This window comes from Maniola jurtina, chromosome 13, assembly GCF_905333055.1.
Source record: "Maniola jurtina chromosome 13, ilManJurt1.1, whole genome shotgun sequence".
NCBI classification, from domain to species: Eukaryota; Metazoa; Arthropoda; class Insecta; order Lepidoptera; family Nymphalidae; genus Maniola; species Maniola jurtina.
The window spans coordinates 8,583,998-8,608,160 of record NC_060041.1 but is presented as its reverse complement, the minus strand read 5'-3'; the positions used below and the strand labels follow the sequence as shown (position 1 = coordinate 8,608,160).

Sequence of the window (24,163 nt, the reverse complement as noted above, 5' to 3'; positions counted from 1 at the left end):
TTATAAATATCTATGTATTTTTTGTAATGTAGTTATCTTACCCATACGTCTAGCTTTGTATAAATAGCATCTATAGTCTATAATCCATTAACTTAGATAATTATTATTGTTTGTAATCTGTTAGAGACTGAACACACGAACGTAAGATTTTTATTGTACTAATATTATGGTTCTCAATAAATATTTAAAAAAATACAGGTTTTTTTATTATTCTTCAAATTGATGACATGTATTTACGCTTTACCAGCTTCATACATTTAGGCTTCCCCGGCTGCCGTGCCCGAGTTGAAAGACGCCCATACGCAATAAAACGAGCCGGTAAAGACGTGCCGCTATGCGATTAAGCGTTTCGGTACGTTGCCGGTTACTGTATCGTTCAGTGCGTTGTAGTACGATATGATCACTTACCATCAGGTAAGATCCCAGTCAAGGGCTAGTTTTGAAATCGAAAAAAGGAGGTGCGGAAGTGATAAAGACTATTTCGCATCTGACATTTGCATATGTGCACGCAGTATATGTAATAGCATATTCGCCAGCGCGAAAAAATCGTGCAAAGCCACTTAGATCGGATAAAGGCCTTGACAGGGCTCTCTCCGTCACTTTCTCCATACAATCGTAGCCCCAATTTCATTTGAATATTAAGCAACCAAAGTCCATGAAATTTTGCAGACATATTCTAGAAACTAATATCTGTGCTTGTGGTGTTTTAGATTTTTCTAAAAATATGTAGTTTTAAAATTACAGGGTCTCAAAAATTTGTATGTGAATTTTTAAGACTGTGTAACTTTGAAACCGAATATTTTAACGGAAATCTGAAAAACCACAGGCATAGATATTAGTTATGTAGATGTTAGAGTATAATTGGTTAGTATTCCAATGAGAGACGAACTACGTTTGTATGGAGCGAGTGACAGAGAGACCCCTCTTAAATAAATAAATAAAACAATGATTTAAAATATAACATTTATTAAATTTTGTACAATTTACATAAACACCAATTCACTAGGTACTTTTACAATAGATAAACAGTGCAATGAAAGCTAAAGCCCGCTCTTCACTTGTGCGCAAATCGTGGGGCAAAAGCTCGCGAATGGCGCGAGATACTAGTGTCAGTGTGGATTGTTTCGCGATGGGCATGATTGCTAATTTCAAATCATTTTCATTTGATTAAATTATTATTTTTCTCCATAGGCGATCTCTCAAGGAAAGTGATTTTTCAAATTCTCGTAATAAATCGTTCGCTACATTAAATTACGAATTATGATCAAGATCAATATCGCTGATTTTCGCAGGTTAGTTTTCACACCTAGTGAATTTTTTGCACTTATAACTATTTTAAGTGCAAAAATTGTTTGCTTCTTGAATTGAACAAGATATTTTTCCCTTTCTAACACGCAGGGACGGAAGTGTTCTCGCTCGCGCTCTTTAGCTCAGGTCGATTACAACGCGCGCGCTAAATTTAAACAATAAAGCGGGATGACTTGAATGGCATAATTTTCAAATTTTGTGAGATTTTGCTTCTTAAATATTCGCAGGCTACGTAAAGATAGCGAGTGTTACATATTTCACGTGATTTTTCTAATGCTAATATCTGAAATGCTCCATCGGATTAATCTCTATAATTCTCGCCGTTTACGGGCTCCCGCGCCGTAGCTCGCACGCGAGTGAAGAGAGGGCATAATGAAGATACTTTAGCTGTAATGGTAGCTACACACGTCATGTGTATAATATGCCATTACGTGTACGAAATGTGTAATGTAACTATTTAAACAACATATGTATTTATCCATTTAAATTAAACGATAAAGTTGTCAACCCCTTATACAATTTTTAAATTAAAATATTCGAGTACAGAATATAAGTTCACTCATTTGTTAGGGGCGCAAAGACTCATCTGTGCGTGTTCGTTCAAGCAAAAATTGTTCATAAAAACGTGAACGTAAATATATTTATACGAATATAGAAAAAAATAAACAAGTTCGAGTTTGAACTGACGCACATAAATTCTACTGCCATTGAGTGAATGTTAATTCTGTAACACCTGTTTTATTAACCCATTCAACTAAACCATCTAAAAGATAAAATTAAGTATACCCACCCGAGTAGAAATATTAAAATTTTCACTACCTATCACAAAATACACAATAAGATCTATAAGATTAATTATATTAAATTATGTTATATAAATACTATTTCACAATGAATCAATATTATACATACAGTTTTCATATTTTATAAAATTCATAGAAAATCACGTGGTCACCATAAAATTAACACAGCACATGGTAATATTTATTATTTGCTTAAGCAGCAATAAATAAATAAAAATATAATATTATTGATGAAGTAATAGTCAAAAAAATACATTTAATATACCTACTCCCCTACCTATTATACAGACAACCATTTATTTTTATCATTGTAAGAAATTACATAATATTTTTATGTCAAGTTATGTGTAAATTATTATAAGGTCATAAAAAATTGTGCGAACTTTTGTCACGTACGTAAAATAAGTTTGAGGAATGCAGTTTATTTTTGCGAGTTTGCACTTTTAAGTAAAAAAATGAATTGCTTAGAAAAAATGTCTTCAAAAGAACTTCAGTACAAAAGAGTCGATATTATTACAAAATTCAGTGTAAAAATTTGAAAAACCTTAATCGTTATTATAAAATCTTTAATCACGTTGCTGTCCGAAAAATACATTATTTTTCTATAATTAATTATCATTTCAGTTCAATGTATTTTTGAAAAAGGATTGTAACAAAATCTACGCAGTAGAAAAATAAAATCAGCATAAAATCGTCATTTTGTAGAATACATAGATAAATTACATCTAATATACGTATTGAATTGTACTATTATAATAATAATAAATTAAGTTAAAGTCAAACACGGAACGTTTGAAACGAACAAACATTTATTAATCTCTGTGAAGTCCATTCTAGAACTAACGGCGGTCTCTCCGTCACTTGCTCCATACAAATGTAGTTTGGTTCACATTTGAATATTAACCAATCAAACTCAATGTAAAATGTAGACATGTTCTAGAAATTATTATCTATGTCTGTAGTTTGCCTTATTTCTGTAAAAATAAATAGTTTTAAAGCTACACGTGTTTAAATATTTGTATCTAAATCCTTGAGACTGTGTAACTTTTAAACTGAATATTTTAACGGAAATCTGGAAAACGACAGACATATTATGTAGATATTAGTTCCTAGAACGTAGACAAATATTTCATTGAGTTTACTGGATTACTATTCAAATGAGATCCAAACTACGTTTGTTTGGAGAGCACTACGAATAAACCTCTTTTAAATACGAATGAAATAAATACAAACAATCATAAATAATTCGAAAAGCACTAAGTGTTTCAATTAAGGAGACCATCGGTGAGGCAGGTACCTACTTCACATATCAAACTTGTACAACCAAGCGTTTAACAAGTAACAATCAAGCGTTTTTTGTTACTGGTTGTTTACTGAGTCTAGTAATTTTTACAGAGCGTTACAACGCTCTGTAAAACTTACCAGAACAATAAGGCCGCCCGCACTTCGGATGTTTTCGTACGAATTTAACTCGTGCGATTATGCACGAACAATCCCGACTTTCCAAGTACTGTGGGAGCGCCTAAGTCCGAGTTAGTCGTGCGTGTAGTTCCGACATCTGGTAACCATCCGAACTTGTTGGGATTTATAAATAGATCAACTTTTGTGCGTTGGACTTGAATTGATTTTACTAACAAACATGTTTGTGCAATCAGATGGGATAAAATAAGAGAATTATCTCGAATATAGATTATTATTCATCACGAAAGCGATATCACTGGGACACTGCCTATTTGATAGAGAAAATCGCATTCTGTATAAGAGTACTCGCACTCAATTCATACGACCAGTATTCACACATTCACGCACGATACAAATTCGTATCCAAAGTGCGATTAACCTTACACCCGAATTTAAGTACAATTATTTTGACATTAAATTTCATGTATGATGCGTAAATAAGAAAGGATTCGCCATATTTTTTGGTCTATGTGTCAACAGTCATGTCTAAAGTACGGTTTATCGTACTACCGACCAATCTCTTATGTGCCTCCCTCAAGCTACTCGACACTGGCGAAGTGCGTTGTGCTGGTTTAGCACTACAAACAGCCACCAAACAAAAAAAAAAAGTAACTTGTACTTTGGACATGACAGTTAACAGTTGACACAGAGCAAATATGGCGAGTCCTTTCTCAAAATTTACCATATTTCGCGATGGTCGTCTTAATTGAAACGCATATGTAAATACTTGTGGGAACGCTGCTAGGCAGCCGACGCGACGGTCATGCGGTTCATCACGGTGGTGTAGGCGAGGCCCAGGGCCCACGACACCTCGTGACCGTTCACCTTTTTGAAGAGCTGAAAAGAGAGACTCACTATACTCTGTTCATCAAGACAAGCTAATAGGAAAGTAAAGGGCTTCCGTGACTTTCAAGCACGTAAATTTTTGCTTGAGCCAAGCATGTTCACTGTTTACAATGTTTGTTTGATGCTTGAGTCCAGCATTTACGTGTTTGGCGACGATTGATACGATTTTATATTTTTCCTTGACGCGACGTTCGGACAGTGTTCGAGAAATAAGAAAAGTGCCATTTGCTGGCTAAAGCTGCTTAACGGGCACATCAAGCTGCTTAAGCAAGCAAAATAAAACTACGTGCATGACATCAAGCCGCTTGACCGTCTCGGAAGCTTTTAAGAAACTACACGGTAGTGGGGTTGAATCGCCTTTCCTTTCGGAAACCTTTCGGACCTTTCGGAATTCAATCCGCTCTTTAACTATTTAACTAAACGTTGAACTACTAAGGCTTAGAACCTGCTTGAAGGTACACTTAAAAAGTGACCTTTCAATTTCAACTCACCGATATGCGCTCGTTGTCACGAATCTTGTACGCATCTTGCAGTAGGGTGACTACGTAGACCAGGTCGACGCAGGCCCACGGTTGGTCTACGTTCGACGCAGAGCACGCTTTGATGGCGCTTGCTCGGTACTGGGCCACGGAGACTGTGCCGCCTTTCATTACGTCTAAATTAGTAAATTAAAGGTTAAAAACTATTTAAAGTTTATTTTAAGTAATAAAATAAGTACTAAAACTTATAACAAAATCTACATCCATACTTGCATACTGAAAGGTATTAGCATTAAAACGGCGGTTCCGTGACTGATTTCTATATTTGCATGACAGATGTAGGTACTTTGGAACAATCCATTTGTTACGCACTGTAGGTAAGCATGTACATAAACACTACACATACTAACATCGATAATGCGAAACTTGGTGTCTGTCTGTCTGCTAGCTTTTTACGGCTCACTAACTTAACCGATATTGACCAAATTTAGTGCCGAGATAGCTTACATCCCGGAAAGAAGATATAGGCTACTTTTTATCCCAGAAAATCAAAGAGTTCCCAGAGAAATTCAAAAACCTAAATCCACGTAGATGAAATCATAAGCATCATTCATTTGGTGCAGGGATAACACACATCCCATTATTATTTAACATATATTATTATATTATATTATAACATTAAAATCAGCTTAAAGTGTCGTCTGCTGTCCAACATGCATGATAACTTGTCACAATGCCCGGACGTCGGATCACGTATTGAACTCTTTGATTTTTGGAAATAAAAAGTAGCCACTCTCCAGTTCATCCATGCAGGATAAAGTTAGCAAACTGGAGAGCGACTTAGGCTACTTTTTATTTCCGAAAATCGAGGAGTTCCCACGGGACTTTTAAAAACCTAAATCAGTAGTTAACCTTACCAATAATCCCAGCATCGGCAGCCACGTCGTAGAAGTAGCTCATAGCGGCGACAGCTCCCCGCGGGGCGGTTTTGGGTTCCCAGTCCAAGGTCTTCATTACGTAGCGCTTGACCAGGTCGTGACAGCGCGCGTACACTGCGTCCCTTTTCATACTATCCGGACGCGGAGCTCCACTGGAATACAATAATAATACAGGGTGTAACCAGAACACTAGCGAAACGAAGACAGGTGATAGTACTGATAATAACTGATAAGATTCCACGAAAAAGAAAAATAAAAAATCTTCTATTTTTAAAATTTCACAATCTTTTGCAAATAAAACATCTGGCTAACGCTAGAGGTCAACGAACGTTGCGTAGATAGGCCACCCGGGGTCAATGCTGCGTCGTAGGTGGGGCATTGACTCGAGTTTGTGCGTGAAAAAATGAGTGGCTGTGAAAAATCTAAGTTTTAAAATTTAAATTCCGTAATAGTTTGTAAGCTTACCTAATAGCGTACTGCTTGTTGCCATAGATCCATTTCTCCTTTTGTACAATAGGGTCCACACACACAGACTTAAAATCGCTCGTGGAGTTGTCACTCGTCTCGAGTCTGAACGTACCGTACCGAGCGGCTAGCAGACCTAATTTTAGATAACTGAAAAGATATGAAAGTGAATTATGAATGACAAGCTGATGCCCGCGGCATGGATATAGGCTTTTTAAAAATCCCGTGTGTACACATTGATTTTCTGGGATAAAAAGTAGCCTATGGAATGTATCTTGGAATGTGAATCTCATAATGTAAGCGCCTATTACGCCATTAATAATAATAATAATAATCTCACCTGTGTGTATAAATGGTAATATTTTCTCCGGCCGGCACAATATACTGATCTTTGGCGGGAAACAGTTGCGTATCCTCCTCGTTCAATTGATACGTGATTTGAGTCGAACCGCCACCCAAGTCTAAAGCTGCCATTGTCTCTACGCCCATTAAATCTGTAACCAACATCCAAGTTTTGACCTTAAAAAACCCGGTCAAGTGCGAGTTGGACTCACACACGAAGGGTTCCCGCACCATCGTGCAAGATATCTCAAACCAGTATAGTAAAAATTTGCAAGTTAATGACAGACTGCGCAAGTTTGATGTGATTTAGCAAACAAATTATTTCGGAAACACAAATCTTTAACTTTTCGTCATGAAACATAATGGACCCTATAGGTTTCTTGACAGACAAGACAGACAAACAATGAAGTGATGAGTTCTGACCCATCGTCTATATGTATATGCGGAGCAATTTCTCTTACTTACATCGATCGAAAAAAAACAATGAAAATGGCCTAAACAATCTCGGAAAACTCGTTGTAGATAAAGTGATTAGGCATCTAAAATATTATTGTTAATGTTACTTGATCTTCTTAGCTTTAAGAACTTTTCAGTTTTTGGCGATATACATACTATTATATTATATTCTCTTGGCAATATAGACAGTTTAAGTGACACTCACTGTGCAACAAGTTGACGGTGTACCAAATAAAGATGCCTTCATCGGACCCCTTCATTATCTCCACGCTATTTTCGCCGACATCGTAGCCCAGCCTGGAAATAAACACCCAATCTCTTCAAACGCTATGCAGGACGCAGCGTCCAATCGCGGTTTGGCAACAGTCGCTAACATTGATGCAGCACCCACAAGCGTCATACACCACAGAATGCCCTGTAGATTATAGAGTAGGCATTCGATCCTGCTCTAACTTCGTAGTTTGATTATGGAAAGACCGAGACGCAAAACAAACATGTCTCTCCGCACTCCATAGAGGAGTGTAGACAATCAATAATTTTTGGATCGCCCTAAAATTGCTATTTCGAGTTTTGGATATGTGATTTTTTTTTAATTGTTTATGATAAAAGCATGTGTAGTGGTGAATACAAAACAAAAGCTATTTTATTATATTTCAATAAATAAGACATCATTTTCGATAAAAGCTCCCAGTGGGCTTGCTTTCTTCCGACCTCTTGAACAATTATCGTCATATTCCAGCAAATTAATACAAAACATTACTAAAGTATGCGTATAAACCTTTCACTTAAATCACTCTATCTATTGATCAAAACCATATAAAAATCTGTTGCCTAGTTTAAAAGAAATAAGCGTACATGGGAAGAGATTTTACTTATAAGAGGTTCTAAAGTCTAAACTAAGAACTTACTGTGCGATCGCCTTGGCCACTGCGTCTATAAGCATGTCGGCCTTGTCTTCGGGCAGAAGCCGAAGGCCAGCTGTGGCTCGTACGATCAGTGGTGTCGACCATTTCTTCTTTACATCGATAGGAATGCGTTCCTCCGATCTTTTCACTAAATGCACTATCGTTTCCGCACCCTGAAAATGTCATTATTATTATTATTATTATTATTATTATTATAAAAATAGCGAGTAAACGAGCAGGTGGGTCATCTGATGTTAAGTGATTACTGCCCATGAACATTTGCAGCACCAGAGGAACCGTCAATGCGTTGTTGGCCTTTCAGGAATTTGTAGGTCCGCCCCTTAAATGATCCCATGTGGTAGTCTAATGAACAAAAAATATGTAGAGAAATTGAGATCACCACTTGCAGGTTGTATAAATCTCGAACTATTTTCGTCTCTACCGCCAATTTGTATTTTTCGCCTGCCATTTTATAACAACAAAAGCTTGTATCTATTACACGGTTTAGACGAATCGATAGACACCTCTTCGATTAGGTGAAGATTATTCACCCGTTGAAAATACTTAGGTACTTACCTTTTCCGGGTCATCGACGTAAGACGATAAACCCGGTTTAGTTTCTTCGAAATATTCATCCACTAAATCTAGACTTGCTTGACCAAATACTGAAAAGAGAACACATTCATATGTTTACATAACAGTTGCAGTCTAATATGCATAAACAAATATGTACATATATTTTATCATTATGTAATTATTAAGAGAGAGGAACGCTGTGACAAGATAAGATTCTTCATAATACATATATAAGTTATAACTTATGACTAATTATATGATTATTTAATTATGATTCATAATCTATGTCATGTATATTTTCTGAGAAAATAGAAACTCCTATAGGTAACTTCTGGTATCAGTAAGTAAAACTAAAAAACGCATAAATCAATGAATAGAGTAGGTAGGTGGTACTTATTTATTAACCTTCGCTTAATAGACCATAAACAGAAGAAACACAAAAGATTAATAGAACAATACAGTGACCTTATTCGCTACCTAACCTTAAAAAGTTGCTTCGAAAGAAAGAAATCATAACTCTACGCCGTTCTATAAGCCGGTCTTGTAGAGATTAGAGATATAGCTGAATATGCGTACCGGATATGTAAAATGATGTACGGAACCAACCTGTAAACGGCACTCTAAACTTATACGCCAAGACTCTCGTCCCAGAGGATCCAGCGTCGATAATAACTGCATGGTGGTATACGCTCTCGTACCCCAGACTCTTGGCCAGCCCATCGAACCACTGTGTCTGGCCCGCGAAAAGCCCTGGAAAAACAAATTCTCAATAAACACCCATGATTTTTTCATGATTATATATAATGCTTGTGCAATGCAATGGATTTTTACACCACATTGTGGTAAGTACCTACTGTAAAAAAATTTACTAACACATAACTCACTGTATATTCCGTACAAAATGACTTCTCACGCGCCATTTTAATTCTATGGCTCCACTGTCATGTCAAAAGTACGGTTCACCTTTAAAATAAGGACTTAAATCGTACTTTTGACCTTTTTGACACATAAAGTTAAAATGGCGCGTCCGTTCATCCGTCTGTCTATCAATGGGCTGTATCTTGTAAATAATACGTACAGAGTCAAAATTTTCACAGACTGTGTATTTCTATTGCCGCTGTATAACAACAAATAATAAAAATGGCTGCCATGAAAATTTAAAAAAAATGCATTAGTGTTATTCTTTGTACGACGACGGTACGGAACCCTTCGTGTGCAAATCCGACTCGCACTTGGCCGATTTTTTAACATCCTGTGATCACAACACAATAGAGCAGTAGACCTCCAAACAGCCTTATGGAAAAACTACACGGCTGACGTAAAGTATTTTTACAATAAATGTCTAAGTTTATAACAATGGCATAGTGGATATTAATTGAGTATCGTATAGGTTTGTTATCTAAACACGTACAGACTAAATCATAAATGTGAAACAAATACATTCTATTATGTTGTACTTCTCGTGGCTGAATGATATGTGACATCGAAAACATTTGCATGAGTTGATATAAGCTAAAGTGTTTGAACTTATTGTTTAGTTATCCAGTTGAATCATCATTCGCTACTTTAGGGCCATAGCAGACAGTATGCTTTTTGCATCAGCGTTCAGTGAATTTGCAACTGCATCGATTCTACATCGTATTTTGACGACTGTCTACGTTGGATCGCTGTATTGAAAGCGCGCTTTTTAGCCGTTGTTCCAATGCTGCATCGCGCTTTGAGATCTTTCTGCCTCTTGATGGCTGTATTGACATAATCCCCGATCAATATTATCCCGACCCATATTATAAATGCGTAAGGAAATGTTGGTTGATTTGTCCTACAATCACGTTGCAAGTTGCAACGGATTGAGGTGAGTTTTCGCATGGGTACAGAAAAGACCTGGAGAGTGACATGGGCTACTTTTTATCCCGGAAAATTAAAGAGTTCTCTTAAACCTCAAGCCACGCGGACGAAGTCACGGGCATTAGCTAATAAATAATAAAATCAATTTAATCGCTGCGGCTGGGGATTGTAGTAGATGATGTGGCAAAGTGAAGCGTTCAATCGCAGCATCAAGCTTCCGAAAACCACCTAAATCGCCGATCGCTGATGCTAAAAGCATTGTGTCTGCTATGGCCCTTAACGATTACTTTACACGTGTTCAAATATTAATTTCGAATAAATACTAAAGCCGCATGACCAATGGGAGACCAGCCTGGTCTCCCATTGGCTACTATCGTCTGAGCGATCGCTTCTTTTCAGGAGCTGAAAGTTTGGACTCTTAGTAGCTTACCATCCACATACAAAATCGAGTCGTGACTCGTAGTGGACCGAAGTCGAGTCTGTATAATCTGCGAAGATATTTAAATGACTGTGACACACAGATACAAAATCAGACAGACGAGTCAACATAAAGTGTTTTACTAAGGAACCCTAAAAATGTTAATGATACTAAGCTTACCCACGCCATCATTGAACGTAGTTTTATTTAAATAATAAATCATATTTAAATAAATTAATTAAAAAAATCTGACAGTATTAATTATATTGTCTATTTAAGGTCATTCAAATAAACTCTTACCTAAGTACCAGTTTTTACACGGATCGCAAAATTACCTAATCTTGACCGTCACGGTTATTGAGTCTGTGAACTAGTTAGTAGGTATGAACCTTAAGCGGAACGCACATCCGCAGAGTGGAGTGGAGCTAAATGTTGCACTATCTTTCGCGATAGAATAGAACAGAAATATTTTTAATTCAAATAAACTTTTACAAGTACTTTTGAATCGTCAAATGCATCACTACCACTGGTTCGGAATGATTTTCCTACAGAGAAGAACCAGCAAGAAACTCGACGGCCAACAACAACTCAAACTGTCGCGGTCGCCTGCTTATGGATTTTTATCAAATATACTTTAGAGAGTGCGCTCAGAAACTGCACATGCAAAAATCCACTTTACAATCAGCCCAGTAGTTTTTTAGTAAAATGTTAGTAGCAAAACGCACGCGCACACTTGTAGGTAAACAAGTGTGAATTAAAAATGTATAACACCCCCGACAAGTAAAGGTTACAGTAACTAGAAAAGAGCTGATAACTTTCAAATGGCTGAACCGATTTTCTTAAATTATAGCTAAGAACACTCTCGATCAAGCCAAGCCACCTTTCAAACAAAAAAAAAACTAAATTAAAATCGGTTCATTAGTTTAGGAGCTACGATGCCACAGACAGATACACAGATACAGATGTCAAACTTATAACACCCCTCTTTGTGGGTCGGGGGTTAAAAAGCTATTAAAGAAAACGAATAAACTATTCAATTTAAACCAAAAAACAATTTCCATTTACGATAACAGCAATAACTACTAGGTACAGTATGAACTAAAGTCTAACTCTACCTGTAAGTAATACCGGTAATGTACGCACAATAGTTCCGTTTGTCATTTTTCACTCGCGAATAGGAACGAAGACAAGCGAGTATAATATAATATGTATAATCGCAACTGGAACGAATAAGACACACTACACCACTGATGAATTTTGTAACATTTTCGTAGTAACATGACGTTGAAGCTTTGAACTAGTCTTAGATCAAGGATGGTGAACCTTTGGCGTGCGATAAAATAATTGGCACGCGGCACTAAAGTTGTTGGATATATAAAACCTTGTTCATGCGTCTTCGTCGACATTATAATTTCGGGACGGCTCTGCCCGCGAAATTCAAATTTAATTTGGTTTTTCGCAATTTGTAAACTAAGTAATACGACAACGAAGGCTTATAAGATTTTAATTGTACCAATGGCAGTATCATCCTCACAGGTTTATATAAAAATCTTTACTTGAAAGGATCCAGTTTAAGAAATTAGCTCTAGTATCGACTAATATGTGAGTTATAGTAAACGTGCGTAACAACGTACTACTTTTATTTCAAGAAGTTCAGGTTTTAAAAAATGTTTACTACGCCTGGCTTTTTACTATGACTGTCAGCTGCTTATAAATGGTACAACTCATGTGCGCTGAACTCTAAACACGTGCCCATAGAGCTGATATGGTTATATGTATAATGAATAATGATGCTGATTTTTTTTAAATGGGTTACGCCAGAAGACTCGCTCTGTCGTCCCTTCATTCGGCTTCACCCACTCGACTTTCGTTTGTTTTTGCATAGCACATTTACAATATTATGATGGTCTAAACATGACTTATGACTATTTTTAATATTTACCGTTTCTGATGTAAAACCTTGGATTTACTGAGTCCTAAAAGCAAAATTTATCAAAGAATAGTTCGGCTTTTACCAATAGGTATGACTTGGTAAATTTTAAGTTTTACCGGAAAATCTAAGGATTTATCGTAGTTCAAGCTTTTACAGTAACCTAGACACGTTCAGAGCTGACCTTTATTAGAGAGTAGGTTTGTTTACATAAAATAGATTCGTAAGTACGTATGTAGCTCATGTATGTACATGTCTTTGTCAGATTAATAAATAATAATGAAATGGATAACAACATAAATTAAAAAAAAACTAGATGATGCCCGCGACATTGTCCCTGTGGATTTAGGTTTTTTAAATCTGTGGAAACTGATTTACCAGGAGAAAAAGCAGCCTAAAATCACTATCCAGGATGTAGGTACCTTTTGTTAAATTTGGATAAACAGAAGGACCATGAAAAGGTAACACAGACAGACAAACAGAAACAGAGACACTTTCGCATTTGTAATACTAATATGGATTAGATTGATACAAGTACATAGTTTGCTTTTAATTTAAGCATAAGCCAGTGATTAATTAATATGTACTTAAGTCTTAAAATCCTAGTCCTCATAAGACTAAGTAATAAATATTCTCTGAGAATTTATTTCACCAGAAAAACTACATATTATTCATGTATATATTTTATTATAGTCGCTTAATTTTATTAACTTCATAAACCAGTTCAAATAAAATAATATATTAAACAAGTTTTTTAATTTTTAAAGATTCAAATTTTTAAAGTAGGTATCTTGTTAGATTTATCGTAATTTTATTTGGAAATCTAGGAACTTTATTTATAGTGAATGCGTAGATGCGATGAGTGATTCAAGCAATCAACACGCAGAGCGTCGCATTTCGCAACAATATCTCTATTACTAAATTACTAAATATATTCACTTTACACACACAATGAAAATTTATTTTTTAAACTAAGTCCTTTTACATTTGTGTTGGGAACCCTGAAGTAAGTTTGAATAAAACCTGTGTCTCAGGGTCTCCGCTTGTATATGTATAATTGAAATTTTCAAATAAATGTAGCTACTTATAATTCGAGCGCACCAGCTGGGTATCTTCTAAATCCCTAATGCAGATTATTGTTGTTAAAATCCTTAATTTTATCAGCGTCTAACCAAAGCCAAAATAATAGTTAAAACATTTTGTTATATTATTCTTAAATAAACTTCAATGAAACTTAAAAATCATCTCCATCTCAACTCATCGCCGTCCCACTACTGAGCATCTCGTCTCAAAATGAGAAGCATTCAGAATTCAAAACCATAGTCCACTAGGCCAATTCAGATTGACATACAATATGCCTCATCGTTCGCTCGAGAGTTCTCCTAATCGTTCTCAATACACCTTTGAGAATGATTAGAACTCTCAGCCATGCAGAGTCAACCAAATTGTAAAATACTTTTTAAAAACTCTTACCCAAAAAATATGTAACACATAGCGCTAGTACAATCAGCAAAATAAATATTTTCTTAAGTCTTCGCGGTTGCTTCAGGGACCTGCCCCTTACGCTGATATGTGACGTTGAGGTATCATCTTTTAACTGAAAAGATAAAACACATCTCTGAAGTTTTTATTTTATTTTAGGGTTCCCTACCTCAAAAGGAAAAAGAAACCCTTATAGGATCGCTTTGTTACCAGTCTGTCTGTCCCTATGTCCGTTGTGTCTGTCCAAAACCTATAGGGTACTTCCTGTTGACCTAGAATCATGAAATCTGGCTGGTAGGTAGGTCTTATAGCATAAGCAAAGGGAAAATCCGAACACTGTGAATTTTTGGTTACATCATCAAATAAATTAAAATGTGTTCATGTACATCATCAAAAAAATGTGTGAATATAATGATTAGTATTTTCAATCTTCAAAGTAAGATACTATATACTTAACCTATATACTATATCAAGTGGGGTATCATAACATGAAAGGGCTTTACTTGTACATTCTAAAACAGATTTTTATTTATTTTAATAGACTTCCAAAAAGGAGGTGGTTCTCAATTCGGTCTGTTTTTATTCAATGTACACAAATTTTTTCAAGATCCCAACTTTTCAATCCTGATGCTGCAAAGTACTGAACTCCTAAGCAGTGGGGTTTTCTGAATTTCTTATGGTGAATTGATATTTAAGGCATCAAGCAACAGCTTCATGAGTACACTCCAAGTTAGGAGGAGAGTTACTTCTACACTGAGGAGTTCGACCTCAAACCTAATGAAGCAGGGTACAGAATTTACACATGACTTCTTACACTAAAAAGCTTAATATAAATAAAAATATTTTAAAAATCAACTTCTGAAACCACTACAAAGTAAAAAAATGTAGTTTGTAGTGGTTTTGAAAGTTGGTTTATTAAATGTTTCATGCTTAATAGTTTTTGATTAATCCTGCAAAATGTCAAAAAAAAAATACAAGATAAATCAACAGAATATGTAATGGTGCATACACATGGTTAAAACTGTATTTTTCATAGACCTATGATTTTTCGCTTCATTTTTGCTGTAAAAACAATGGGTGAAGGATTCTATATTCAATGAAATACGAGTTTGGTATTTATCTTGCAAATAAGCGTGCGGTATTAACGCCGTGTGAGTGTTTTGGCCAATTTTATTTTTAAAAAAAAATACCCAAAAAACCGGCGAAGGCCTGGACTTAAATCTATAGTAAGATTTTTCACAATAGAGTTACCGTAATCACTACAATTTAGGTCTGTTGTACCTTTTCAATAATACCTATGTTTAGGGTTTATTAAAATAAATATGACTTCTGAGCTAGGTTCCTAGGTATTACTAATAAAACTAGGTAGGTATACAAATTCAGTCTCACCTCTAAATATCTGTAGGTGCTGAATTTTCCCATATCGGGCTAAAATGTACATCACAACCTTAACAATTATAAATTATATTTGTGCTCTTCAAAATAGCAGTGCTCATATTTTCACTTTAGTCTCCAAAACCACTTGTCTGTGTCCAAAACTTGAAAAACTGAGCGAAAAACAACAGTCAACACAGAGAAAGAAAAACAATTATGTGCGAAGCGAACGACAATTTGTCATCTTTGTCATCGCAATTCGCAGGCTACATAAAGTTTGTCATTTTTTGCACAGACTACCACAAACCTTGGCAGTACTACATGCTTGCGACAAACAACATAATATGTATTATCTAGAGCAAACATTGGCAATCGGATCGAATGGCAAGCTTACCAAGGGTCGGCAAGCATAACATACAAATATCTCTTACAAGCTTGCCAGAGCTAATTGTTTGCTGTTTGTCGCAAGATGTCACAAGTAGACAAACCTGAGCTTTCTCAACCCTTGCTCAAATATGGCTCAAAACAATCACAGACTATGACCGCTCTATATCACTTTCTATGAATCGTCCTTGAATCGTCCTACTTCACAGTTCACGCTGTCAGTGTGACTTGGTGTAGCCCAGAGACGTGCTAAGTAGCATGTCTCTGGAGTCTGGTGTAGCCAGATTTAACAGGACCCTGCGATTTTAGCAGAAAATCTCTAAATCGGGCTTCACCTTGAATTCAATCTGACTCGAGTTGTTAAATTACCTCAAAGTTGTTGAATCGAGTAAAAAATTGATGGTTACAAACATGTTTTTCTTTTACCTTTCTTTGGCGTAATTCGCTCATCTTGTTGCTGTCATCGATGTTAGTCTCTATTTAGTCCACAAGACGTGGTCCGCAACAGTCACTTCACAAACAGATTATTTTTTTATCAAGGTTAGCTTTCGATCAGTAATCACACTCACAGTCGTTTTTTGTTGTGATTGCACAAGTCAAAGTTTTCTAACTTTTTGGCTAGGTACCTAGTCACACTGTTCTCCTATTCTTATTTAACTAATATTCAATTGTATTAAGAAGTCATTTGTAATGAAATACGTAAAAAACGTGTTCTGTTGAATGCGATAAATTACAAAGTGACAAAAGAAGGCGCGTGTGATGATAATGAATGACAATACAGTATAGGATAAGTATTGTAAACATATTTTTTTACAATAAGTATGACTAGTGATGTATCTATGTACCCAAATATAGGTATCGACTTGGTGATATTTTTATAACGGATAGGTAAGTAGCTGTGCATCTTCCACGTTTTCTTTTTAACCGACCTCCAAAAAGGAGGTGGTTCTCAATTCGGGCCGGGGTTTTTTTTCGTACCTACACCGATTTATCCAAGGTTTCTGGTACTGCCGCCTAAGTTATCAAGATTCAGGAAGAGCTCATGGTAAATTAATATTGTAGGCACCAACCAACGACTTAAAGCTTATACTCCAAGACCCAAATCCTCAACCCTGATGATGCAGGGGATTCGCAGCCTAAACTATAGTGATTTAAGAACGGGATGGTGCAATATTATTTTATGTACCAAGCAAAGACTAGATCATTGAACTTCAGATCCCAACTCCTGAATCCGTATGGTGCAGCCTGCAAGGTACTGAACTCCTATGCTGTGGGGATTTGTGAATTTTTGATGTTGAATTGACATTTGAGGTTTCAAACAACGGCTTCATGGTAACACTCCAAGTCTGAACTCCTCAAACCTGATGATGCAGGGTACAGCACTCCTAAACCATAGAGATTCAGATTGTATATGTATAAAGTCTGGCGAGCATAATAAGTGAAACTAGAAATCTAAACGTGTAGCTCACCCGTCTGCATAGTTACATACATACATACACATATAGAAACAAAAATTATTATTTTCTTTTGAAGTGATTTTGGAAGTCGGTGTAGTTAGTTATAAGAAATAACACTTACGTATTTTTTTATTTTCATGGTGGCCATTTTGAATTTTTTATTATTTTTTAAAGCGGCGATAAAAATACACATTCTGTGAAGCTTTCAACACTAGGTACCTATTACGGTTCATGAGATACAGCCCTCATAGGTATATCGATGCTAGAACCTGACATCACTAGGTAACGTTTATTAGCCTTGAACATCTTATAATTATTATCAGATTCAGAAACTAGTCAGTCCAGTCTTATCTACCTTGTCTTATCTACATAACTAAACTATTACTAAGCTATCACACTGATCGCGAGCGACTTACTCTTATTCGTTGAGGAGTTCCGTTCTCTATCTTCGAAGAAATTCATCTGATCTTCACCAAAACATGGAACTGCGGGGACCACCTACTAAACTAACTAATTCGCGGAGTAATCGCGTAACAAAGGCAACAAAAAACATTAAAACAGTCGAATTGAGTACCTCCTTTGTTTGAAGTCGGTTAAAAATTATACCTACTACGTCTGGCAACGAAAGTAGACTGGAAAAGCGCGATAAAAAATATCAGTAGGTATGGCAGCACCAAAATTAGTACGATAATATTAAAGAACAGAAATAAAAATAAGGAATTCTTAAAGTATCAAATTAGGTTAATCCAGGTCTGTCACACTAATATTGGGGCTGCCATATTGATATATTTTGCCGCGCTTTTCCAGTCTACTTTCGTTAGCCAGACTAGGGGCTCATTAGTAGGGACTATAATACCTACCTATTATTCTTAGTAGGTATAGTCAATAGTGTCTGATAGGTAGGTACCTAGATACTGTACTATAAGCTTACGATCTGCCTTTAAAAACTTACGCAGGTAACCAACTTTAGGTAACGGCCATTTAGGCCTAAGTATAGCGTACCTACCTACAACTTTTTAGGGCTGTATTAAGACGTGGACTATTTACGTAAACATCATTGAGGTCTGAGGATTATAGAATATAGATCGTTGACTTCGTTCAAGTCCAAACAATCGATAAAATAGAATTAGAAGCAATTAGTTCTAGTTTTCTTTGACAACAGTAGGTAGGTACAGTAGGTATCTCGCCTTTTAAGCTATAGTAGGTTAATCAGATCTTTATAGGGCTCGGGTAAGATTTCAATTTGGTTCATTTTAATAACAGGTGCCCAATTTTTAAAATTTAAAATTAGTAACCTACCTAAGTAATTATTATTTGATAATAAATAACAGACTGATTACATTGCCAATTTCAGATAATGGAAAGTATAGATACGCTTAGCATACTCAGCCAGTATGGCGTCGGCCGTCGAAAACTCGATGATGATTTATTCCTTGGCGATCAACCACCATCCAGGCTTGGTGTCTATGATGAAGACGAAGAAGAACAATGTCCCACCATGTGAGTATATATACCTACACAGTGCGCCAAACATGAACCTACCTACCTAGTATCTACCTATACCTTTTTCCCATGAGGAAAATCCATCATGGATGCCACCGGCTACGAGGAAGCACGTCAGTGGGCTCCTACCGACTAAAAACGTCACAAAGTTCTATCTCACCGCTGACGATGGAGCACAAGGCACCGAGAACTCCTCGTTACTCCGCCAGCGGCTGTCCGCTGAAGCAGGGACTGCAGCACCACTGGGACTCTACGTCCCCGCAAACTTCTTTAGAGGCATGCGCACGCCAAACAACTCGCGGATCATACTGTGAGCGACGGACCGCCGTGTTCATCATCCACCGGTCCTCTTGGAGGTCAGGGCTCGCGGGGAGGACGATTAGCTGCTGCTGTCCCTTAACTAAAAAGCCATTAAGTGCCAAAAATATTGATTTAGTCCGGTAACAAACCCGACCGCTCCGACGAGCCAAAAGCAGAGCGATTTGCCTCCCGCTCCTCCGCTAGTCTCGAATTTCGACTAGGTTATATTCAAGTGCAAAACCGGAGATGCGTTGCGCTCCAATAGTAAGGCGAGGCAGGAATCAGGTCAAAAGGCAGGTTGGGGCACATTCTCCGAAACATATCCTGAATCAAGTTTGTTTGTATTGTAAACAGTAAAAACAGTTAATTTCATTTGGTTCCTTCCAGTACTCCAATGCGATGTCCGGTCGCAGGTTGCAAGTTCACCACAGATTCGATACGTCACGTCGAGAACCATTACAACTCTTCGCATAGATATTCCTGCAGCCAGTGCAAGAAAGTGTTGCCTTCCCCGCATCTCCTAGACTTGCATATACAGGAGCAACATGATTCCTTCTTCGCAGTTATGGCTTCTAAGAAACCTTCTGTAAGCATTTCTTTTTTGGTCTTTATCTAGTAATTAGTAGGAAGTCTTTGAATCTAGGAAACTCTTTAATTTTCCGTGTCAAAATTTCGTCCAACGGATAGGCCCCGGGACATGCTTTCGCATTTATAATATTAGTGTCCCTAGAGCTCTAGGTCGATTCCTGGTTGGGTTAGTTTGCTAGTTAAGTTACCTAGTGTCAATAGAAAGTTTAATAAAACTTAGAAACCTCAAAAAATTGTTTACGTTAAAAATAAGAGGAACAAAACAGACTATAAACAGGCCATCATTTTGTTTGTTACAGTACTCCTGTTACATAGAAGAGTGTAAAGAGAAATTTATGAACACTGAAGAGAGACTAAATCATTGTGTTAAGGTTCACAAATTGCCTAAAGACTTCAGATTTGATTCTAAACCAAAGCAAACACAAGCAAACCAAAGTAGATCCAAGAATAAAAAGCCTCAACAATCAATGGAGACTGAGCAAGCTAGGAATAAGGAACCAAAATTCAATTTTACCAACAATAAACAAAGAGGTTTTATTTATAAAGGGAAGAAATTTACTAAAGAGCAAAAATCATCTACATCTGAGGGTGTGGATATGGATGCCATAATGTCAGATCTAAAGGAAAATTTGCCATAATCTTGATTAATAATATCAGTCAAGGGTTCTGTACCATCTTAGAAGAAATAACACTTAATTTTCACAGCGGCTATTTTGTTATTTGGTAGAGCGGCAATAATAAATACACATTCTGTGAAAATTTCATCTCTCTACCTATTACAGTTCTCGAGATGCAGCTCGCTGACAGACAGTCAGACGGACAGCGGAGCCTTAGTAATACGATCCTGTTGGCATTCGTAACAGTTTGTTCAATTTTGGCGCTTGCTAGAAATCTTCGGCTTTGGCCAAATATATTTTATACCTAAGCCTCAAAGTGGTTGAGGCATAAACATTGATTTAGGTTTGTCATATAAAAGAAATCAAATCCAAAAGATTCTATAAATTATAATACATTTATTACACAGTCATACAATATTTTTGCTTACAAACACAGTTATTAGGTATTCAAATAATCTCAGGCTCAACATTTAGTAAAAAACAATAATAATTAAATAAAGCATAACATTTAGTGGTAACAATTCTTCAATGTATAATATATATTTCTTTTTATAATATATATTTCTTTTTATATTTTGAGTAATTTTTATTGTACATTTTTAACATCTAAAGGCCAGCGCAAACAGACAGGATCAAGTGAAGTTGGGTGGCGCTTTATGTTTTACCCTTTATAAATAGCTGTCAAAAGAGCTAGTATGTGATTGGTACTTGCCCAAATGCCTATGATTTTCAATATAAACTTGTCTAAACTTTTTCCAAAATGTATTATGTACTTACCTAATTTTCTTCTACTAAAATATAAATTTAAATAACTGAGTTTTTATTCCACTTTCCTAAACAAATAAATAACACTTATATGCAGTAACCCCATCTCTGCAGTCGAATTTTTAACTAAACAAAGCATATTACTTAAATAATATGTGTGTAACCTACAGTGTACATATTTTAATAGGGCATCATCATTTTACCATTTTGCCTTAGCTAGTGTCAAAATGCTTTGTTTAATTAAAAATTAGTAATCTCTTCTAATTTTATTTGGGTAAAGTTTACTTAGCTTTGCCCTGGGCGGCCACTGCTTCCATAGCTTTCTTGACAGTCTCCTCGTCTCCCAGAAACACCATGGAGTCAACTGGTTTCATGTCTTCATCGAGTTCATACACAAATGGAATGCCAGTTGGCAGGTTCAGTTCCATTATAGCAGCATCAGATAAACCTGAAAAATAAATTTAGTTTTATAGTTCGAACTACCCCCAAATCTGTTTATAGTTCAAGAACTAATGGCAGATATGACTTCAAAAATGGCAGACTAAAAAATGTACATCCATTGAAATATAGACTGAATTTTAAAATGTTTTGCACTTGTTTTTTACTTTTTATGAGTAAATTAATTTAAAATTACCATCTAAATGCTTAACAATGCCTCTGAGACTATTGCCGTGAGCAGCAATGATTATTTTCTTGCCCTCCTTGATCTAAAAGGAAACAATAATAATAATTATCATGATTATCACATCTAAATATCTAAACATCTAAAGATTTGTCTTAGTATTAAGTGCTCATCTTCTTGCTAAAACTAAAGTAAGCAAAAGTTAAAAAAGAGGCTACTGTAAGAATACCTATTTCCTTCTCTTGAAGGGAATCACGTGGTTTTTAAGTTTATAGCCCTTTTTTGTAATAAAAAATTCTCCCAATATCTGCCGCTTTACTCCATATTAAGATTCTATAAGACATAATACTATGAAAATAAGCAAAATATACTATCTTTGCGGTTTCCATGTCAGTTAACTGTCGAATCTTCAGCAGCTGATCTTAGTTTGTAGCTAGAGCTTAGCATACTCTTAATCTTATCTATTTATACACAAACTTTGTATGAAGAAAGCACCGGCTTGTGTCACCTTAAAAGTAGGGGTAGGGGTCAATTGTAATAATAATTGAGAAAATTACCTGAGGCACAATAACATTGTTCCAGTAAGGCAATGTACGTTCAATAGTGAGCTTTAAGCTCTCGAACATGGGGAACTCTTCAGGTTTCGGGTCGCCAGCGTAGCGTGGGTCCTTTACAATGGTGTCGTAATACGGGTGATCCTTCTCCATGGGAGGGGGTGGGATGTCAAAACTGCGGCGCCAGATTTGCACCTACAACATAATGTAAATGTTTTCTTAAATGTTTCATTGTGAGTAAATCACAATAATGAAAATTTAATATCTAACACTTTGTAGATATTAATTTTATACTTACCTACAAGTTGCTAGATATTTATTTTTTTTTGTTTCATGGTTTTCGGATTTTTTCCATAAGACCTTTGCTATAAGACTTACCTACAGCCTACCTGCAAAATTTCATGATTCTAAGGCAACGGGAAGTACTCTATAGATTTTCTTGACAGACACGATGAGACAGACTGACAGACATCAAAGTGATCCTATATACTATATTTGCCGCATCGCGCAGCACAGCGTAATTGCATTTGGACCTTTTTACTGTAAAGGTAATACTGGTTCTGGATAAATAAGTTACCTGAGCTTCACCATATTTAGCAGCAGTCTCAGCCTTGTTGAGTCCTGTGAGACCACCATAGTGTCTCTCATTCAACCTCCAGGTTTTATTGATGGGAATATCAGTCTGACCCAACTCTTGGAGGATGGAGTTCAAAGTAATTTGTGCTCTTTTCAGAACTGATGTATGAGCTACATCAAATTTGTACCCTTCAGCCTTCAAAGCCTTGCCTGCTGATAGTGCTTCTTCACGCCCTAGATATACAACTTGGTTTTATTTCAAACCACTAATAGAACAAATAATCACTATAGGTCTACACTGCTAAAACACTACATTGCTTCTTATTATTATTTTAGATTCATATTAATAATTCATTAATGTGAAAAACCATGCCTTTTCACAATAATTAATTACTTCCAGGACTATGACCTGTGATAATTCTAATAATATAGTTTATTACAATGTACAGTCTAAATCTAGTGCTATCATTTTATAGCAATTTTAGACCTGTCTAGTTACCAATCTAAAATATTGTTATAATAATTATTATATACTTTCTACATTACTAGCTTTTCAACTTTTAGATACAAAATACATACAGAAATGGTATGAGGTGTACAAGACTATCAGTAAGTATTATTTATTAAAGGTCTATAATGGTATTATTTAAACTCACAATAAAACTACCACAAAAAGTAATAAAGGTGCAAGAATAGTTTGTTTCGGAGAAGTGGGTGCGATAAATAATTATTACCCTTGTCGCTTAGGTCGGCATCGTACCATCCACAGAAGAGGTTCTTCTGATTCCACTCGCTCTCACCATGCCGGATCATAACAATCTTGTACTTCGCAGCCATTATATTAAGTTAAGAAAATATACCTCACAATCTTTTCTACAAAGAAAGATGCCGGCGAAATGTATTTTTAAAATTTTAAATCTCAGTTTGACCTTCGTTGACCTCTGCTTACTGCTATGAAGAGTATAAATGTTCCTTGTGCTATGATATGATCCAGGATTAGGTACCCTGGAGAAATTTAAAAAAAAAATTGAGTACCGCCGCGCCGAGAACCTCCTTTTTGAAAGTCGTTTAAAAAGTACTCTATGGTGTTTGCCGAAGCTTGCTGTTTGCTGTTTATCACAGATAACAGCTATTATACCAGTCTAGTGTTTATCGCGAATCGCGAACAT

The 24,163-nt window shown here is 36.1% G+C and overlaps 4 protein-coding genes and 1 long non-coding RNA gene across 16 annotated transcripts in view; 2 read left to right on the top strand and 3 right to left on the bottom strand.

Moving 5' to 3' along the window:
* Positions 1-949: 949 nt before the first annotated feature.
* Positions 950-16,571, bottom strand: LOC123871296 (ectonucleoside triphosphate diphosphohydrolase 5). 4 transcript variants are annotated; one of them, XM_045915016.1, is made up of 11 exons: positions 16,439-16,571; positions 14,246-14,369; positions 9,186-9,329; positions 8,580-8,668; positions 8,007-8,176; positions 7,304-7,395; positions 6,641-6,794; positions 6,301-6,450; positions 5,815-5,987; positions 4,910-5,073; positions 950-4,409 (listed from the first exon to the last, which is right to left on the bottom strand). In XM_045915016.1, exons 1-11 carry the CDS (start codon positions 16,460-16,462, stop codon positions 4,314-4,316), a joined length of 1,380 nt encoding a protein of 459 aa, XP_045770972.1. In that variant the 5' UTR covers positions 16,463-16,571; the 3' UTR covers positions 950-4,313. The 4 variants fall into 4 exon arrangements, with proteins under 4 accessions (XP_045770972.1, XP_045770971.1, XP_045770974.1 ...); XM_045915015.1 differs by lacking the exon at positions 16,439-16,571 and adding an exon at positions 15,644-15,849; XM_045915018.1 differs by lacking the exons at positions 14,246-14,369; positions 16,439-16,571 and adding an exon at positions 11,958-12,157.
* Positions 965-14,972, top strand: LOC123871313. The gene is made up of 3 exons (XR_006797250.1): positions 965-976; positions 5,768-5,769; positions 14,862-14,972. It is a non-coding gene; the product is annotated as an uncharacterized LOC123871313 (long non-coding RNA).
* On the top strand, positions 16,426-21,293 carry LOC123871305 (zinc finger protein 511). 9 transcript variants are annotated; one of them, XM_045915037.1, is made up of 5 exons: positions 16,764-16,900; positions 17,324-17,437; positions 18,824-18,969; positions 19,660-19,858; positions 20,160-21,293. In XM_045915037.1, the coding sequence occupies exons 3-5, from the start codon at positions 18,827-18,829 to the stop codon at positions 20,496-20,498; spliced, it is 681 nt and encodes a 226-aa protein (XP_045770993.1). In that variant the 5' UTR covers positions 16,764-16,900; positions 17,324-17,437; positions 18,824-18,826; the 3' UTR covers positions 20,499-21,293. The 9 variants fall into 9 exon arrangements, with proteins under 9 accessions (XP_045770996.1, XP_045770994.1, XP_045770991.1 ...); XM_045915033.1 differs by lacking the exon at positions 17,324-17,437 and adding an exon at positions 17,075-17,264 and having other exon boundaries at positions 16,768-16,900; XM_045915040.1 differs by lacking the exons at positions 16,764-16,900; positions 17,324-17,437 and adding an exon at positions 16,426-16,552.
* LOC123871306 (phosphoglycerate mutase 1) lies at positions 20,854-23,951 on the bottom strand. The gene is made up of 5 exons (XM_045915043.1): positions 23,729-23,951; positions 22,996-23,228; positions 22,422-22,613; positions 21,877-21,949; positions 20,854-21,690 (listed from the first exon to the last, which is right to left on the bottom strand). The coding sequence occupies exons 1-5, from the start codon at positions 23,829-23,831 to the stop codon at positions 21,524-21,526; spliced, it is 768 nt and encodes a 255-aa protein (XP_045770999.1). The 5' UTR covers positions 23,832-23,951; the 3' UTR covers positions 20,854-21,523.
* LOC123871289 (heparanase-like) overlaps positions 22,960-24,163 on the bottom strand; it is a 35,116-nt gene continuing 33,912 nt past the window's right edge. The window contains exon 3 of the mRNA XM_045915006.1: positions 22,960-22,972. The gene's annotated coding sequence lies outside the window, so the exon portion shown is untranslated. The remainder of the gene's footprint in view (positions 22,973-24,163) is intronic.

Coding starts and splice junctions, on each gene's coding strand:
- LOC123871306 (XM_045915043.1), bottom strand. CDS start 23,831: ATGGCTGCGAAGTACAAGATTGTTATGATCCGGCATGGTGAGAGCGAG. Junction 22,614..22,995: donor CTAAATATGGTGAAGCTCAG/GTAACTTATTTA, acceptor ATTATGTTGTAG/GTGCAAATCTGGCGCCGCAG. Junction 21,950..22,421: donor ACAATGTTATTGTGCCTCAG/GTAATTTTCTCA, acceptor GTTTCCTTTTAG/ATCAAGGAGGGCAAGAAAAT.
- LOC123871305 (XM_045915033.1), top strand. CDS start 17,175: ATGGTGCAATATTATTTTATGTACCAAGCAAAGACTAGATCATTGAAC. Junction 18,970..19,659: donor GAAGAACAATGTCCCACCAT/GTGAGTATATAT, acceptor GGTTCCTTCCAG/TACTCCAATGCGATGTCCGG. Junction 19,859..20,159: donor TGGCTTCTAAGAAACCTTCT/GTAAGCATTTCT, acceptor TGTTTGTTACAG/TACTCCTGTTACATAGAAGA.
- LOC123871296 (XM_045915015.1), bottom strand. CDS start 15,676: ATGGGAAAATTCAGCACCTACAGATATTTAGAG. Junction 7,396..8,006: donor GTGGCCAAGGCGATCGCACA/GTAAGTTCTTAG, acceptor GTTTATTTCCAG/GCTGGGCTACGATGTCGGCG. Junction 6,451..6,640: donor ATTACCATTTATACACACAG/GTGAGATTATTA, acceptor ATATCTTTTCAG/TTATCTAAAATTAGGTCTGC.